This window comes from Cynoglossus semilaevis, chromosome 14 (genome assembly GCF_000523025.1).
Source record: "Cynoglossus semilaevis isolate Cse_v1.0 chromosome 14, Cse_v1.0, whole genome shotgun sequence".
NCBI lineage: Eukaryota > Metazoa > Chordata > Actinopteri > Pleuronectiformes > Cynoglossidae > Cynoglossus > Cynoglossus semilaevis.
In genome coordinates, this window is record NC_024320.1 from 1,645,218 (window position 1) to 1,663,292 (window position 18,075).

General features: G+C 37.0%; 2 protein-coding genes across 2 annotated transcripts in view; one reads left to right on the plus strand and one right to left on the minus strand.

The window, feature by feature from the left end:
* sppl3 (signal peptide peptidase 3) overlaps positions 1 to 16,414 on the minus strand; it is a 25,610-nt gene extending 9,196 nt beyond the window's left edge. The window contains exons 1-3 of the mRNA XM_025062772.1: positions 14,995 to 16,414; positions 1,838 to 1,915; positions 1 to 71 (exon numbers count right to left, since the gene is read on the minus strand). The exon at positions 1 to 71 is cut by the window's left edge and continues 6 nt beyond it. Of these exons, the coding sequence (XP_024918540.1) occupies positions 1 to 71; positions 1,838 to 1,915; positions 14,995 to 15,020 (175 nt within the window). The 5' untranslated portion in view covers positions 15,021 to 16,414. The remainder of the gene's footprint in view (positions 72 to 1,837; positions 1,916 to 14,994) is intronic.
* LOC103389085 (ephrin-A5-like) overlaps positions 1 to 18,075 on the plus strand; it is a 1,154,841-nt gene that overhangs the window by 911,945 nt on the left and 224,821 nt on the right. The gene's annotated exons all lie outside the window — the stretch shown is intronic.

Sequence of the window (18,075 nt, forward strand, 5' to 3'; positions counted from 1 at the left end):
TGAAAGACCCTGTTGTTGTTGGGTTTCCATCTTTATCCTTCTCCTGGTTTTCACAATCCATGTTTAATGACCTGCAGGAGGGAGGAGAAGAGAGGGGAGGACAGAGCGGGATGTCAGAAAGTGCATAGACTGTTAACAGAAGGGTGGACAGCTCTGGAGGAGCCACGTTATACAGAACACACAGTCAGAAATGTGTCAGCTTGGTTCCTGCATTTCCCCACACAGTCGACAGAAAAGCGATGAAAAGAACAAATGAAAGGTCATGAGTTATGATTAACACAATGTAATTATCACCTGTTACTTTAGTGTCTGGTTAGAATACGTATAGTGTTCAGACAGGTGTCTGTGTCTCCAACAGCTTTGACCTGTTTTAGCATTACAGTATATCTTTGAAGTGTTGAGCTGGGTTAGCTTTGATTTGAGTTTTTTTTTTTCAAACCTCAAAACTAAGTCGCCTAACATCACAGCATGGGGACATGTTTAAATGATTTCAACATTGCACATGTTTTGTTGTTTATATTCCACAAAGAAGAGTAAAAATTACATGTTTTTTCTGAAACAACACAGTGAAGAAAGGGAAACCTCGAAGGTTATGTATTTTTAACACTTTTCAAACCAAACACATCAGCCTAAGTCAGTACACACTAAGAGTGTGTACTGGTGAGAATCGGGCGATATGATACGTATCAAGATACAAAGGCAACCATACAATGTATATCAATATACTGTGATACTACAGGCACAAAATAGAGATTTTTTTAAAGGTTCTTTTTTTCTTCTTTCGGCTTTGTCTCTTTTTCACCACAGCAAATCACTGATTTCCATATTGCCCTGTTCTCTGTATCTTCTACTCTGACTCCAACTATCTGCATGTTTTTAAAGCTATTCAATAAAAGAAAAATTGTCAGCACAGTTAACACACAATGCTGTTACATCGTAACATCAGGTTACTAAAACTGGAACAGAGGGAACTACATTTGTAATCGCTAGTGAAGAAAAAAAAAGCAAAATCAAACCAACACCATGAAAATGTGCATGTTAATTGTTAATAAAACAATTCTGCTGTAGAATATTAATACTGTATTGTGATATAAAATATCACAGTATATCAACATATTGTTATTTTCTTACTCCTAGTACAGTGGTCCCTGGTTTATCGCGGTAGATAGGGTCCAAGGCCTGCCGCGAGAACTGAATTTCCACAAAGTAGTGACACCATATTTATTTAATTGTTTAACGTGTATTTGGAGTTTTTTAAACCCTCCCTGTACTGTCAGGGATTCATTAATACCCAACTGCATGCAGTGCAAAATAATATCATATATACATTCAAACTTCAAATGTTTAAGCGACGTTCTCTACTGACTGCAGGTTTGCCTTTAGACAGTTTGAAGAGCGGGAATTCAAGCAGCTCTCGCTTGTCTTGCTTGTTACATCATTGCAGCCGTCAATGACGATACACCCGCTAAGATATTTTTATATGCTGCAATTTACCTGAACTTGGTTTAAATTCATGAAAAGGATGGAAAACAGGTGTTTGAAGATTGTACGTAGTGTTTTTTAAATTATTTTTAATTACCTAATAATTCGTATTTTTCAATCTATTACTAGACATTTTAGGCCACCCAATCTGAATTCCAGGTAATCCCAAGTGGGGTCGCAAACCCAGGGTTGAAAAAGAAAGTTGAAACCAAAGTTGGGTGACATTTTATCCTTCGAAAAAAATAATATGACCCTGGAAATCAGAGAAAATCCTACAGACATGTCACCAACTTTGTCTCCAAGTCTCTGTGCTTTGCTCAAAGCTGAAATCCCAGTTCCCAGTGATCTTACTCACCTAAAGCTGCCATAGACGATGAGAAGGATGGAGATGAGGAAGGTTGAAACCTGGCTGGAGTCCACTAGGGAGTACGCCCTGAGGAAAGAGAAGAATACAAAAGTGAGACTGTGAGCAGCCTTAAACATCCTGTTTGGACTTGGTGCAAACATGATAAGTGATTCGATCACGTAAGGCTCACACCTGGAACTAGGGCAATACGGACTAAAAAGTCCGATCTCTAATGAAATTAAATATTTTTTAGCTGAATGGTGATATTTGATATACATGGATATTTTGTTCTGTGACGTAACTTGGGTTTCCCCTAGAGCATTATAGCATATTAGCGTACGGGGCAAACCCTTTAAAACAAACTCTCAGTTATAAGACTAAGCCACCAGCCAAATGTCACACAGGCACCATTATTACCAGATGGCACTCATAACAATATAAAAAGGCATAAAACAAATTGAACATAAAAACCCATTGTATATGAAATAAAAATTCTCCTTGAATAAAATAAAACATCTCTTTCCGTTACACAGACGCTCCTAACAGTCTTTTTCTGCGCACTATCTAAACTTTCTGATGGTACGAACGTCTGAACGTTGCGAACAGATACAATGTTATACAAGTTATTCCAACATATTTGAACAACTATTTATATGTTTATAATTATATGAGAGACTGTGAAAGGTCAGAAAGTGTAGTACACGTAATCAATCAAGAATATTGTTAATATAAAGAGATTTAGCAATAGTCAAGAGCCAACTGTCTGCTTCAGTCAGTGTGTGTAGCACAGCAATGTTGCAAGTGAGGCAATGCTTATCGTTTGTTGTCGAATAATAAATGCATATTTCTTCATAGAAACAGTGCACACAGCCATTTATCTCTTCTTATTAAAAATAAAACTGGTCTGGTCTTATTTACCTCACCAACTGTCAATGTATTAAATGACAAAAGAAAAAAAACATGAAGGGTTCTATTCATTACAGAAACAATGTAAAACACTGTGTCTGTGGAAAAGTCCCACGTTCTGTTTGAACACCTGAATGCCACTTAGCCTATGTAGGGATCTGACATCTTGGTTTAAAAGCAGGTCACAACCAAGACTGCATACCACCACCTACTTTACTAGACTGCCTAGTCTCAAGGTTTTACCATTTACATTTTGAGATAACGCAGCCTGCTCCGCCTTGCGTTGGCGCCCGATTCATTTTTTATATTAACCAATGCGCATTGTCCCCACATTTGTATCAATTTTTAGTTACGATGCAATAGTTACATCCCTAGTCAGTATGCAAGAGTTGAAACAGTATGGTTATAACACTGATCAGTGCTATCTAAAATCATTTGGTCAGCGGATGTAAAAAAAACCCAAAAAAAACATTAAAGATGATACATTAATATGGCTCCATTTTTTCCATTTCCCAAAAACTTAAAATATTATCTGCAGCACAATTTAACAATTTAGTTTTTAAAGCTATGCAACATGGCTACAGTTAAAATATAGTTGTCATAATTAGTATCACTTTTCCTAAACTTCACCAGTGATGAGTTACACTGTCAGATATGTGTTCATTTGGATGCAAACCAGTCTTAGTAAAAAAAGGGGTGTTTTTCTAGTGGATTCACATCTATAATCATTTCAGCAGCAGACAGCAATTCCCATATACAGATACCAACCACCAGTCTGACATCAGTGTCCATCAGGGTTGCACAGTTTTTTAAACCCACAATGTGGTCAGGGGAAAAACAAGATAAACATGTGGCTTTAGTTTCACTCAATCACGTCAGACTCTTCTTTCTGACAGTTTCACAATGTTGGGCAGTTTCATCACCACCACACACATGGCATTGTGGGCCACTGAGGGAAAACAATCCCATAACAGCTACAATGTATGGGACTGTGCTAATGAAGGTACAGTGTGAATAAAAGAGTGTAAAACTCATCAGAGTTTTACAAGTTTACATCCAGAAGGTCAGGGAGAATTCTTTTCCCTGACCTTCTTTTTTTCCATCCTTACAATGAAAAGTTTTCTAATCTTTAATGTGACCATTAGAGGGAACTTCCACTACAAATGGAAATCAATGGATTGGACATTGTAAAGCTGCACAGATACTGCATGCTCCACAAAACTGTCAGTGGAGCAGTTACAATATTTACATATTCGGCTCCCCTGAGATCACTGGGCTTCAAAATACCACACAACAAAACTGCTGACAAAGGAGAGCGAAACAATTCAATATTACAATAAGAATTGCTAATTTTGTGAAATTTAAAAAAAAAAAAGGTGAAGAAAGATACTTGATTGTTAAAATCACTATAGCTCATGGTCACTGGGAGATTAGCAACTGTCACTAAGACATTACAGACTACGCAGCGCAGGAGCGCTTATCTACCGATCAACCTCCGCAAAGGTCTGAAATTCAGCAACTGTTTTCTTGTGCCCGGGTCACTGCAGACCGTTAAGCTGACTGACAGGTCCGCCCAACGGTCTGCAGTCACCTGCAGCATGGTCAAACAAGTGTGGAAAGGAGCACTAAGTGTTTCGTTTTGACCAACCGACAGATCAGACAGATGCCTCTGTGCAGTGTACAGTGTTTTTTTGCTTATTACAGATGGCAACAACCCATTCTCTCATCATGACTATTACAACATTTTTTCACATTTGTTGCAATAACTGCTGCTACCTTTTTAACCGAATTTGGTTTATTTTAATGTTGTATATATATTTATTGATATGATACTTGATACTGTTTTTATTTTAAAAATTGTTGAACTAAGGGAGTGCATTTTGTGGGAAAGGTTTCATAATTACTTGATGATTGTGATGAGAATACAAATGTTGGCCTTGAAACACCTTTTATCATTTGTGAATGTTGTCAATTGGCAAAAATCAGTATCAGCAACACATGGCAAAAAAAAAAATCTGAATCTGACCAAAAAATTTGCAATTAGTGCACTTCTAAAATTTACTAAAATATTCACCTTACATTGAACATGTGTACAAAGTTGTCTTTATATGTGGCTATAATGAGGAAGTAAACTGTCCAGGATGTACCCCAGCTTCGCCTGGTGATTAGTGGCTCAGTAGAAGATGAATGACGAATGCCAAGTACATTTGGAAATGTCCCTGTGATTTCTAGACACAATAAAGATACTGTGGAGAAGGCCACTGTGACCTGTGCACACAAATCCATTTGATACTGAGGGGCATCTACATCTCTTAGTCTTGGGAAGATTTTGTTTTTAATCACACTAATAAGAGACAAATAAAACAACACTCAGCAAGCTTCATTTTCATACGTTTAGTCTCATTAAATAAAGCTTTCACATCTAATTAATCATTTAATATTTCCATAAACTAATTCTGTTGTTTATCCAAACACACCAGGACTAATCAGAATGCTAGTTTGCTCACAGATGCTGGGTCTACCAAAGCACACAAGTGTTCCCATATCATAGACTTGGGGCCTTGAAACAGAGTAGACTTCATTCGGGCACAGACAAGGCCAGTTTTGTAAAACAATGACTTCATGTGAAGGTGCAGATATGACCCTCACCCTTGCCCTAACCCATTTCTACCTACTTCCAAAATCCCGGTCATGGGTTAGGCATCCAAAAACAAAACCTTTGACCCCAGGCATGTCATCTTCACCTTTACAAACTGATTACAACAAAGAAGCACATAAACAACTGTCCGGTTAGGGATTAGGTCACAAAATGTTACAGTACTGCAATACTTGACAGAAGTGACACACCGAAATTAACATTCTTGGCCGAAACCATAAATGAGGTATCCAAGGCCGAAGACCGAAACACCGAAAAAAATTATTTATGCCACCGGACTGCAGTGGGACACAGTGAGAAAATGTATCAAAATCCCGGTCATTCAAAAAGAATCGAGTCACATCCCTTTACTTGTAACACTTAAAGGTAAGTTGGCAATGTTTCAAATCAACAGGTCATTCAGATTGTGCTACTAACAGAATAAAGTCTAAAAGAGGTTTTATTTAGAACATTTACTGATCCTTTAGCGACAATTAATTGCGAAATTACGAAATTGGTCTAACGGCTGATATTGTCCGATCGGTCCTTAGTACAAAAAAGGGTGGGGACCACTGTTACATTACATTACATTTATAATCTTCCCATTCGTGTGACACGATAATCCACAGGTTTCATTTTAATGCATGGAGCAAATGAGAACCTGCTCCTTTTGTTCATAGTTATAAAACAGGAATAGCTGCAGGGAATCTAAAATGAGAAAGGTTCACTGTAGAAACAGGACACCAGGACATGGTAGCATCATGTAGTTCAACCCTGGTACTGTCTGTCAAATACAAGCCAGGACTTCATGACTGATCCTCGTCAAAAGGAAAGGGGGGGAAAAAAAGTGTAATTACAATAAGGCCCAACATCACTACCCCATACAACACACATTTGATACAGTAATAATACTGTAAAACAATTCTTTCTCATTTTATCCTATTTGGGTTAAATGTCATTACAGCATTAACACAACTATTTAAGAACTGACCTTGTTCTACACACAGACACAGATGATGTCACTGGCCCACTGTCAACACAGCAGGCAGATAGACAGCCAGTTTTTATCTAGCACAGACCTAATTCATATTCTGCTATCGAACGGCTCGGTCTGAATTCTGTGCACAGAGGCCGGTAGAACATGGGTGAGATAGATGAATGGAACATTTAAAAACAAAATACAATCCGGGACTGTTGAGACCTGGACCGCAGCCCAACGCGCCATAAGACGTCCTTGTTCGCTGACGGACTAGGTTTTCAATAACACAATCCCAATACCGTCCTCTGACAAGCCAGTTGCATGCATGACTTGACCACTAAAGGGCCAGGTCACCGGGCCACAATGAAGGCTTCATGGCCCTAAATGCTGAGTAAATAATGTTGAAGTCAGAATTTTGTCTTGCTTAAGGAGAACACAATTAAAAAAAATGAAAAGCCAACTGTTTCTCAGTGCTGATTGTTGCATGTCACATTTTTGACCTTTAGGCATTTATGCCTAAAGGTCAAAAATGTGACATTTATCAGTAAATGTGACAAATGTGAAAATGTGACATTTATCAGTAAATATAAGTCATTTGATAAGGGATTATTCCACATTTAAAAATCCATGTGACACACACACAGGAAAGAACAGGTCTTTACCAAGTTGCTAAATCTCTTTAAGACCAATAAGATGAAATAATCTCCTGCGTGTAAATTAAAAGCACTTTGTACTTAGGAGCTAGTTGTTAAGTTACTGATGCTGTAATACTGGTGAGGACAAAGGCAACAGGTGCTCAGTAATCTGTCATGTTTAAATCTATCAGTAAGCACACTAAGCCAAGAGGTCTAACAGATGACCTAAACGTCAGCAGTAGCAGTGTTTGGTGTCATTCCCAATTATTCATTACAAACTCTACATTTCACATGAGCAATAGACGCAGCCATTTATTGCGTCTGAATGTGCAAAAGTCTAACATTACTTTAACATAACGACTTCTAGCAATGATTGGTTGGCTCGTCTGTTTATAGAAAAGGCCAAGTCTGACTCTGACTGCACCGCACTGATAGTCTGCATAATAGGATTTGAGGATTAGTACTCAATAGCCATGTTTTCTGGGGGCATGGCTTTGTAGTAATTACATTAAAATTGTTATAAGCCAGATCTGTCTATGTGGCTTCCTGCCTCTGGTGCAGGTCTTCTCAGTTAGGAGTTGCAGAAAATATTAATGATTTACAAAAATATTAAAACAAACTTCAACAGCTGAGCTTTACCCTAACGAAACACTATACAATTTTAAAAATAAATGCAAACCCAAGCTATAAAACATACCAGTAACCTCTTAGTTGACCATGTCCTTCCCCTAACACCTATTATTTTTATTTGTGCTGAAACAGCAGCTTTTCACATTTTGGAATTTATTGGTGAAACCTACTCTTAGACCTAGGACGATAACAAATATAACTGGACAATATATGGTCCCATAAATCATTGCACACATACGAAAATATTGTCAACTTTATTTTGAGACTAATGTAATGATAGCATATATCATATGCAAATACACCCTTTCAAATGCAATACATTTCTCATTTTTTAGGATTCTCAATTTTCTGACTGTACCTAAATACCCCTAGCATTTCCTTTGGTAAATAAATGGACACACCACTACCTAGTGGCTTGTTTTGATAGTGGTATACATTGGTATAATTACATACGTTTTATACAGTTTCCTTCACCTAAATTGATTAGCAGTCCCATTTATTATCTAGGAATATAAGTACAGCAAAGCTCCATTAATCAACTTAATCATCAAGTTTTAATCTGATCGTCTAAAATGCATTCTTGCCGCATCAGTTTTCTTTAACCAAACCATAACTTGAAGAAAAAAGAGGAAGCATTGCCTTTAATTGACTCAGCTTGATGTGGTTGCTGGTGTGTGTATGCAAATCACTCATCATGGCAGATTATGGTCATGATCTCTTTTTAAATTACAACCAAGGATTGTCAGACCTTTATTAAAGAAAATCTGCCATGTGACACTTGTTAACCATATGCTACACAGTGATTACATCGGCTCCATATGCTTGAAGTTTTGGATGCATCTTTTAGTTAAAGCCAATTTTTGCTGTGCCCACAAATGTGGGTATACAATTTACATCAATGACACACTAGCAGTCATACAGCACAGGCAGCAGGAGTTAATTAAAAAGGAAAAATATATGACATCATAATTAATATCTAACAAAAGTTATTAAAAATGCAATATTAAAAAAATCAAGATGTAAAAATGTAAATACATATCTGTACCATCTGTAACTTAAAGTTTCTTGTGCACTTCAGGAAGCAACACTTTCATCATTCACCTGACACTATCGCAAGCTCAAGACCGCAAAATATGAAACCATTCCTTATTTAACAAGTTCTGAAGTAGCTTAAGTTATGACTCAATAAGCACTATCTAATACAAATTGTCAGACAGGTTAAACTTAGCACAATTGTTGCACTCCTGTCTTAAAGGGAATAACCAGTTAGGCTCAGGTCCTTAAAATGTTATTGTTGTGGTTTGGATAACTAAGATGAACAGAACAGAATTCTACACTGTAAGCATTTCTCTAGCACTGGCCTTAATAAAACTGTATGAGAGAACTGAGAATATTTAATAGGCGCACAATGTACACCATTTAAAAACTACAAATGCCAAAATTCCCTGGACACGGTCGGGGGAAAAAAGACTATAATTCAAATGATTTGACCCATGTGAGAAGTGGAGGAGCAGCAGCAGTTAGTCAGAAAAAAGTGTCACTGTTGTAACATCTGCGCTGTGTAGCAACACCACAAGTAAAACCCCATCAACATCCGCCACATAACAGATTCAATAAAACACGTATTCTACAGAAAAACAGCAGCACTAGCAGAATATACTGTGCATGTTTACTGTTTCAGCTACACTATAATGGCCCAGACTTGTGTGTTATGTTCATGGACTGATTTACTGACTGGGATTTATTAAATGTAGTTTGTCAAAATGTTAAATACATGTATATGCTTTCAATATGCTGTCACTGTGCACTTGTATTTCGGCAGATATATTTTGGACTAAATATTAGTATAAATGATAATTATAACACGTTACTACTAGAAAATAAAAAACAGCAAGTAGATTACTAGATTTTTTTAAAATTATTAAAAAAATAAAATAAAATAAAGCATTATCACAATAACACGAGTACTGAATATGAAACAAAAGGTATAAAAAAGAAACAGATTACAGTGCAGACCACAAACCATAAACACCTCGCTTGCTAGTTTATGAATGAACACTCTAATAGTTATAATAAATAAATATAAATAGGCACAACAACTCTCTTATATTACCAATCAACTACCAACACCCTGTTATCTCAAAAACAACCAGTGCTACCTGCACCACACTTGTCCAATATTGCCAGTAAACTGCCTGGAAGTTCTCCTACTATGACCTACAATATTTTCAAGTACAAAATACAGTGAGGCTTTAAGATACAAGTTTAATTCATTACACAACACCACTCGTATGTCGATCTGCTCGTATTTTGATTGCATTTTCCAAAATTAAAAATAACTAAAAACAAATTAATTCTTTCCAGGCCCCCAGAAACACATAAAGTAGGTATAAACAAATATATTGATAATATAAAATAATTAAAAAAAAAACATTTTAAATTAAATAAATAATAAAATAACCCAGCGAGGAACAGTAAGCGACAGCGATGAGTGGAAAAATGGAGCTTGGTTGAGCACTCGTAACTTGATGTTTCCTCATATCACAAGGAAAATCTTGCAAAAGTTGTTTAGTAGTTGTTTTGTAACTTGGAGAACTCGTATTTTGGGTAGCTCGTATCTTGAAGCCCCACTGTATGTCTGAGGCTATTCAGTCCAACATAAAGAAAATGACTTCAACCCAAGGCAGCTGACCTGTGTAAACATTAAATGTTTATCAATAACTGTTGTTGTACAGACACATTAAAATTAAATAGTACAAATACGTTAAAGAAAAAAAGTCACAGCAGTGATGATTTCAACTTTATTTAAAAGTTTGTCTGTTCTAATTAACCTGTGACCAGAATGTCACACTAGTCCAAGTCTTCACTCATACTGTGCAGTAGAAATAAACTGAAATATTACAAACAGAAGAATGTCTAGTTTAAATGCATGCCTGTGCAATTCAACTGAAGACGAGGCTTGTTTTACCTCTCCCCTTGCTTCCTTATACATCAAATGTATGACCATTAGTTCTTGTAAACCCACTTTTTCCACGAAGTAAAGTTACAGCATATCTTTAGCAATGGAAAATACCCTGACCCGCATTATCTCCTAACACGGCTCTTACTTTGCGTCTGGTAAGGAACAGATCGGTAGAGGTGGTTTTTACAAGGCAGTGCGACTACGGCATGGCTTTGTATTTAGGCATAGAATGAAACTGGTCGCATCGTGGAGTAGTTTGAAACCTCCGATGCTTTATGATTGTGTTTCAAGGAATAAAAAGAGTGCTCACATGGGCGTTTGCAGGTGATAGTGACAGTGACAAAAGCTACATCATCACACGTAGGATTTCCATCTCCCTTCTCAGCTCAATATGGGATGCGCATTTTTTCATATAAAGCACACAGTATTCCTTAATTCTATTCTAACTAATCTAAAAGCTATTTTGAATCTAATGATAATACAGGAAAACATGTCTTCCCAGCTCATTTGAATGCATGTTTTTGTTTCTGAATAGAGGACATTAATTTTTTAAGGAACGGTTAGCCACCCTGATAACACTGTATAAATCGTAGTATTCGCAAAGTGGCAAATATTGCCCATGAACAGATTTTCTGATGATTAATTGCACACAATTGCCACAAGACCACAAAATGTTTCATCTGACCTAAAATGAACTAGGACAGGGTTTCTCTTATTATAAGTTGACCCAAAACTGGGTCATTGGGCAGCACTCCATGTAAAATAGTAAAAGACCAGACAGTACTGCATTAATAACGCACCCTTAGCATTTCAATGCTGATTGCAGCATGCCAAGAGAGAACGTAACAAATTAGGATTGAGAAAATGACAAAACTCATGTCACACTCATTAAGCAACATATGAGGTTCGGCAATGACTATGTGTACCCATGTTCAAAGTGTGCTGTTTCCATTTATTTAGAAATTATTTAAGATGGCATTAACATTCTGTGTTAATCTTAAGTCCAGACATCAGAGAGTTTTGGTCAGCCACAAGTTTCACAACTTTACGTTTTATAAAACAGCAGCTAGCAGCTGCTATCCAACCTGTGAGTTAAGAGTAGAACTAAGACAGAGGTCCTCAACCTTTCTTGGCTTGGGAACCCATTATGACATCACAAATATCTGGCGACCACAGAGACATTTTTTGTAGAATTAAAGAAAACAATGATTAGTTGAAAAAATATTATCTGTATTTTTTTTATCAATTACCAATTACATTTCAGATTTCTTTTGAATGCCATGCAACCTTATGTGAAATTGTGAACGCAAGGTTGGCTAACACTGTTCTAAGATATATTTGAAAGTGTTAATTGATACCAAATTAAACCCTTAGCCCAAGAGATGTAATGGGGTTAACATGTGAGCTATTCAGAATATTATATTAACTTTAACTAAATTAAGTTGTGACGCCAGAGCCATCACTTTTAACCAGTTTCCCAGCAATCACACACATTTATCATTTTATTAGGTGTATACAGATTCTTCTGATTAAAAATTTTAACCCACTGTCGATCTACTTATCGTTGCTCTAAAACACAATGGACACACAAGTTATTCAATGCACGCAAATGCGGGATCTTAAAATAGCATCTAAAAGGGGCCTCAACTTCCAGTTAAACACACCAGACTAGCCTCACCAAATATAGTTTAAGTAAGTCTACAACTGACTGAAGCTGACTGACAGCTGCCAAATTGAATTTCAGGGAATACAAACTCATATTGTTGAGGACAACGACTTCAGCGTTCTACAAGTCACTTCTAAAATGCACACTAATGACTAAAATACACCAACTCAAAAAATGTATATAGTTAATACATAGTTTTGTTATAACCTGTTATAACCTAATTTTTCCAGATTATTTTCCATATTAATAATTCCATCATTTTGGCTAGTAACAAATAAAAACAGTTGAGAAACATCTATCTGCTGTTCTTTTGTCTTTTATTTCAAAAATATACAGAAAATATGTTTGTCATAATAAAGAATTTTTATTTATCTTGATAATCATGGCAAATTACAATCATGACTAATCTATAACTACTCTGTGATAAACCTGATCAAAATTTTAGTCGCTCTCACATACATATAAATATGCACTGTATAAATAACATTCTTCATCTCCTTTGCTCTTTTTTAGGCTGCTGCCTCATCATTGAGACAGGCCATTGACAACGCTCATGCAACTGCAACCGCATCATTTTAAAAAAGCCTGCTGAGATGTCTCCCCACAGCTGTGTCAATCACCTCACCTGCCACCGCTGACCCTGAGCAGCTCTGCTGCACATCACTAGTCCCTTTGAATAGCTGTAACCATACTACTATCACTGCGTGTTTAGGTAATGTGTAAAAAGATATCCTCCAAAAAACAAACAAACCCGTTGTCTGTGCAAACAGTTCAACTCTACATCCTGAATGATAAATAATGGCCTAAAAACACAAGTGAAGGATGCACCAAATTGTGATTTCACAAGTGTAAAATGTGTGCATTTTTTATTACTAAATAAATATGTGAATTGTGTCAAACATTATATATTGTGAAACTATTCAAAAACCTTTCAGAACATCATCATTTTTAGGTTTTATGATAGACCAATTAACATGGTTCACATTTCTGGCAGTTTATGAACCAGATAACAAGCCACCTATTCAGAAATTGAAATATTTATTTAGCTATCATATCCATAGCTGCAAACCTTAAAAACAAGAAAAATCTTGGACGAACTTTAAAGCTTATCATAATTTGCATGTCTTAGCCTTGAGGCTAAGAAAATGGGAGAGAGAAGATTTTTGAAGCTTTATGCCAATATTTGTACCAACCTTGATTTCAATATGTAATTAGCTTGGATGTCTAGATTAAATTTCCTACATGAATAAATGCTCCCAAGGGGAACTGTTTGTTGCATATGAGTCAACGGAAAGTTCTATATTCATAAATATTGTGCTACTTTTTGTTTGAGGCAGAAAATAGTGGACAATGGCAGTAGGTGTGTCCAAAACCTCAAAATTACAATGTTCTCAAATGTCCTTTTTTTCCACCAACCTCAGACATTCATTTTACTGTCTTCAAGCAGCACAGAAAGAACATTTTCACAATCTAAAGAAAAATCTCTGAACTATTATTGATTTATAAAACGTACTCAAATGAATCGCTTTGTAATTAAAAAGTTCAAACTTTCAGCAATCAATTAGATCATTAATTGTTACAGCCCTGTATTAATATGAGGGGGTTTAGATTGGATTTGTGTTTCGCTTAGAGTACATCATTGGAAAATGTCAGCCATCATCAGTATTGAACAATGGACATGATAAAAGCTGCAATGTGTACATTTCCAATGTCTGAGCTGTGTAATCTCATTCGGCAGTGGTTGTAAAATGTTTGCAAAGGAGTCCCATAACCATAGAAATGTACTTTTAGTACATGACTGGTGACAAAAACAAAAACCCCAAATTTGAAAACTATATCCCTATTTCTTTTAATTGATTAGAATTAGAATAATTAGAAAAAGAATAATACGGCTATGCATACAATGTATTCACTCTGTTGTGGAATACAGTTCCATGTAAGTTGTGGACCTAAGTTGATTACCGTGGTGTTTATATTTTAGAAAGGACCCCTGTATTATGAAAACCTTGGCACAACCATATTATTTCTATTCATTACAATATCATAAGTAACTGAATACATCCCTTTCATTCAGGGTTTTATTCGCCGTGCAGTCACTGCGTGTATGATTTCTGAAACAATTCTAAACTATACCAAGACCAAGTGTCATTTCAGGATATCAAACTCTACTCGAACTGTTTGGGGATGACTGACGTCAATTAGCTTATGTTCCTCGACGGCAGAACCTTTGTTATTGTGCGTGTGTATGTGGGTTTGACGGCAAATGCTAACCTCTTAATCGGCTAACACTTAATTTGCTGACGCAGCTAACGCCCACTAATCTATCGCACTAACATTGTCTGTGCGAGTGTGTGTTGACCATGTAATAGACACTCATAATGCAGCAACTCATCATAAATATAACAAAGTCATTTACCAAGGAGCTAAGCCAGTTAGCTTTCAGAAACCCTAGCATTCGTGCACAATAGCATCAATGGAATTGACTGGAGTCGTTAGCATTAGCAGCAGCTGGTGCTAAACATCAAATTAGCTTCTGGCAACATCAAAGAAGCAAGGGAAAATACTCAAATGTATGACAATGCACAATGTACGGTCACAAATATCCCTTCAACGCTTAGCAATAAAATTCAGCTTTATCTGTACGGTGTCAGCTGTATGGTTTATTGCTTCGGTGACCTATATCGATAAGGTTTGATAATAGCTAGTATTAGCCTAGCTGCCGCTAGTCGGTAGAGCTGTGGCTGCGCACTCACCAGGATGAGTAGCCCTGCTCCGCCATAGCGCCGAAAACAGTGGCTTCTGCGACTGTGGCTAACGCAGATTCAGGTCCTGGTGACAACCCGTGGGGACCTCGGCGACGTTTTGCTTCTTTTCCTTCACAATCCGACGTCCTAACAGTCACTTTTCGGTGGCGACATGATGATACATCCCAGGAGCAGCTAGTGATCACTAGCTGTATGTCTTGCAACTGAAAGGGAATGATGGTTTGCTATCGTTAGGTGGACAAGACAAAGCACCCCGAGAAAAAAAGGTAGTGCTGTATTCTCGTCGCTTCGCTAATGTCTCGCTGTCACCCTAAGCCGAGAAGGCTTGGTCTCTAACGATGCTACACCCACTGTAAATCCATATTCAACGCAATGTTTCCAGAATGGATTCAGATATTCCTCAGCTCTGCACCCCTGGCTGTTATGGAAGACGTTCAGCTTTGTTTTCTATGGCGAGAGTCACGGGGGCGCGCAAATTCGCCCTGCCGTAGAGGTTTACAAGGAGGACGTGCACGGAGCAAAATGCTCGCAATGATTTTCCCTTCAGCCGCCACAGCATTGCAGCCTATCACATGGAAGAGAAGCACGAGAATTTATTTACAATTATGAATTCTTTAAGATTAGCTTGTAATTTTAAAAGACAGATTGGGTATGGCTGCACAAACCAAGTTTTAAAAAATTGTATTTTGTGTACTATGTCAATGTAGGGACAGATATTATAAAACCCACTTGTTCTTACAATGAATTATGGTTCTGCCGCATAAAAAATGATCTATACAAATTCAAGGTTAAAATTGTGTTCAAAAGGTGGGTGATGACCTGGAAGTGGGTCACAGATACTGATGTAGTCGGTCATTTGACTTAACAATATTAATCGATTTGGCCATCGTACAGTTAGACATTACCTCTGTCCTATTTAGTGGGCTGCACCCTATGCCCCCTACGCAGCAGTGGCGCCCCCAGAAGGGCGAGCCAGACATAACCAGTGAGAAATCTAGGGTGGAACACCAAAATGGTCCCTCTGGTGGTTGAGTTTTAGCCCATTTTCGGTGGTCATGTGGTGCGTCACACCTTCCTTATTCCTTTCCTGTCTATCTTCCATCCAGCTTAAAGCAATTGCTTTTTGTGTTGTTTTGGAAACTTTGTTGCCCATGTTTTTGCTATATTTGAATGTCAACATATAGCTATTAATTAATGCAATTTTGAAAAAGAAATAGCCTCGTGAGCTGAATATTTAAATGGCCCTGGATTTCCATGTCTAAATGTAATGCTAATAGAAATTACAGTGATGTTCATGTAACTAGACAATGAAATATACAGTAAAGACATTAGGTGCACCTAATTAATTAATTGATTTCCATGCTCTTGGTTGATTGGAACAAAAACCTGCAGCCAAACAGCCCTTTGAGTATTAGTTTGGGCATGCCATGACCATGTTATGTGTTACAAGAAGTTAGAAAACTTAAAAGGTCATTTTGTGCAAATTATTAAATAATCACAGAAACAAAGTCATCAAAGTTATATAGTGACATCAGCATCAGCAAGTCAATCTGGTGGGGCTTTTGGTTGGCCATGATATATATGCCTATCTATATACAGTATAAACATATATTAGGGTGGTGCAACAATTCAGAATTTTAATTGCGATTAATCGCATGACTTTACGCAAAATCCAATAATCCATTCAAAACCGGTGCATAGCGCACATTTATTTTAAATGTACTGATGTACAAACAAAAGTTCCACAGCATTTGTTGTGCAAACCCTGTTAACATCATGTTTACAGAAACATGGATGACCTTTTCCCTTTACCTTACTGTTGTGTCGACTGAATAGTTTCCTCTCGGGGATGAATAAAGTATTATCATGCCATTTTGATGATTATTTATGATCAATCCAGATATAACTACAATCTGAATATGAACTTTTTAAAACTGTGTATATATATATATATATATATATATATATATAACTGGAACAGAAAAACAAATAACAACAGGTACATAAAAATGTTACACACGTCACTGATCCGAATGGTGGGATTATTAAGATGGAAAAATGTCAATAAAAATATGCAAAAGTATAACTCAACACACAAACACATGTAGTATGTAACGCTACTATAGGTGCCTTCAAAATAAAAGCCTTGCAGTTGCTTATGGTTTTAAGCTGCAGTGAAACAAAGTTGATACGAGAAGCCTGTCTGCGATTGGGCAGTATGTGGCCCACAGGCAGACCATAGGGGTGAATGATTGTTTTTCTCTATATGCATTGCTGATCAAATGATCAATTCCTGTCATAAACACCTCAACCAAATAAGAACCAGCATCCTTTGTATTTGGATTTTAAAATTAAAATAAATAAATTTGTACTATATTGATCCCATATTTGGGAAATTTTTGTGTTGGCAGCAGATATGCTGTTAACAGGCTGCCCCTAGCAAGCGCCACGCATGTGGTTCTTCTGGGAATCGAACCCTGCTTCCGAGGCAGGCATGCTAACCGCTACACTATGGTACCGGCTTGAACTTTAATACATTACATTGGAAGTGCTTAAACACCACTCTTTAGCCCAGATCGGGTCTACTCAAGTTTTCATAGCCCAACTTCACAAACATATTTTGGTCTCAATGGAAATGTTTATATAGTCAATATTATATTCAAATTATATTATAAAGTACAGTCTGAATGTGATCATGAATAGTTGTTTGTCTCGTGATGGAAGATGATTAATGAAGTAGTAGGAGATGAATGAACAGCTAAACTGCATTGAATCTGTTGAGAATATATTGGTTTTTGTTATTATTTATTCCTTGTCTGAAGTTTTTATAAATGCTGCCGACACTCATGTTAAGTGTCTGTTGTATATAGAAATACCCAGATGATTCATTTAAAGCTTCACAGTTTCTGCAGTCTTGTTGTGGCAATCTGTTGTAAAACTCATTGGAATGAGTGATGACACCCACTTCTGTGTGTAATCCCACTCCCACAGCACAGACAGTTTGAATATGTAGAAACACAGGCGTAAGGCACAGGATGAATGGTGTCTGCGATCAATTTTGCCTCCTCA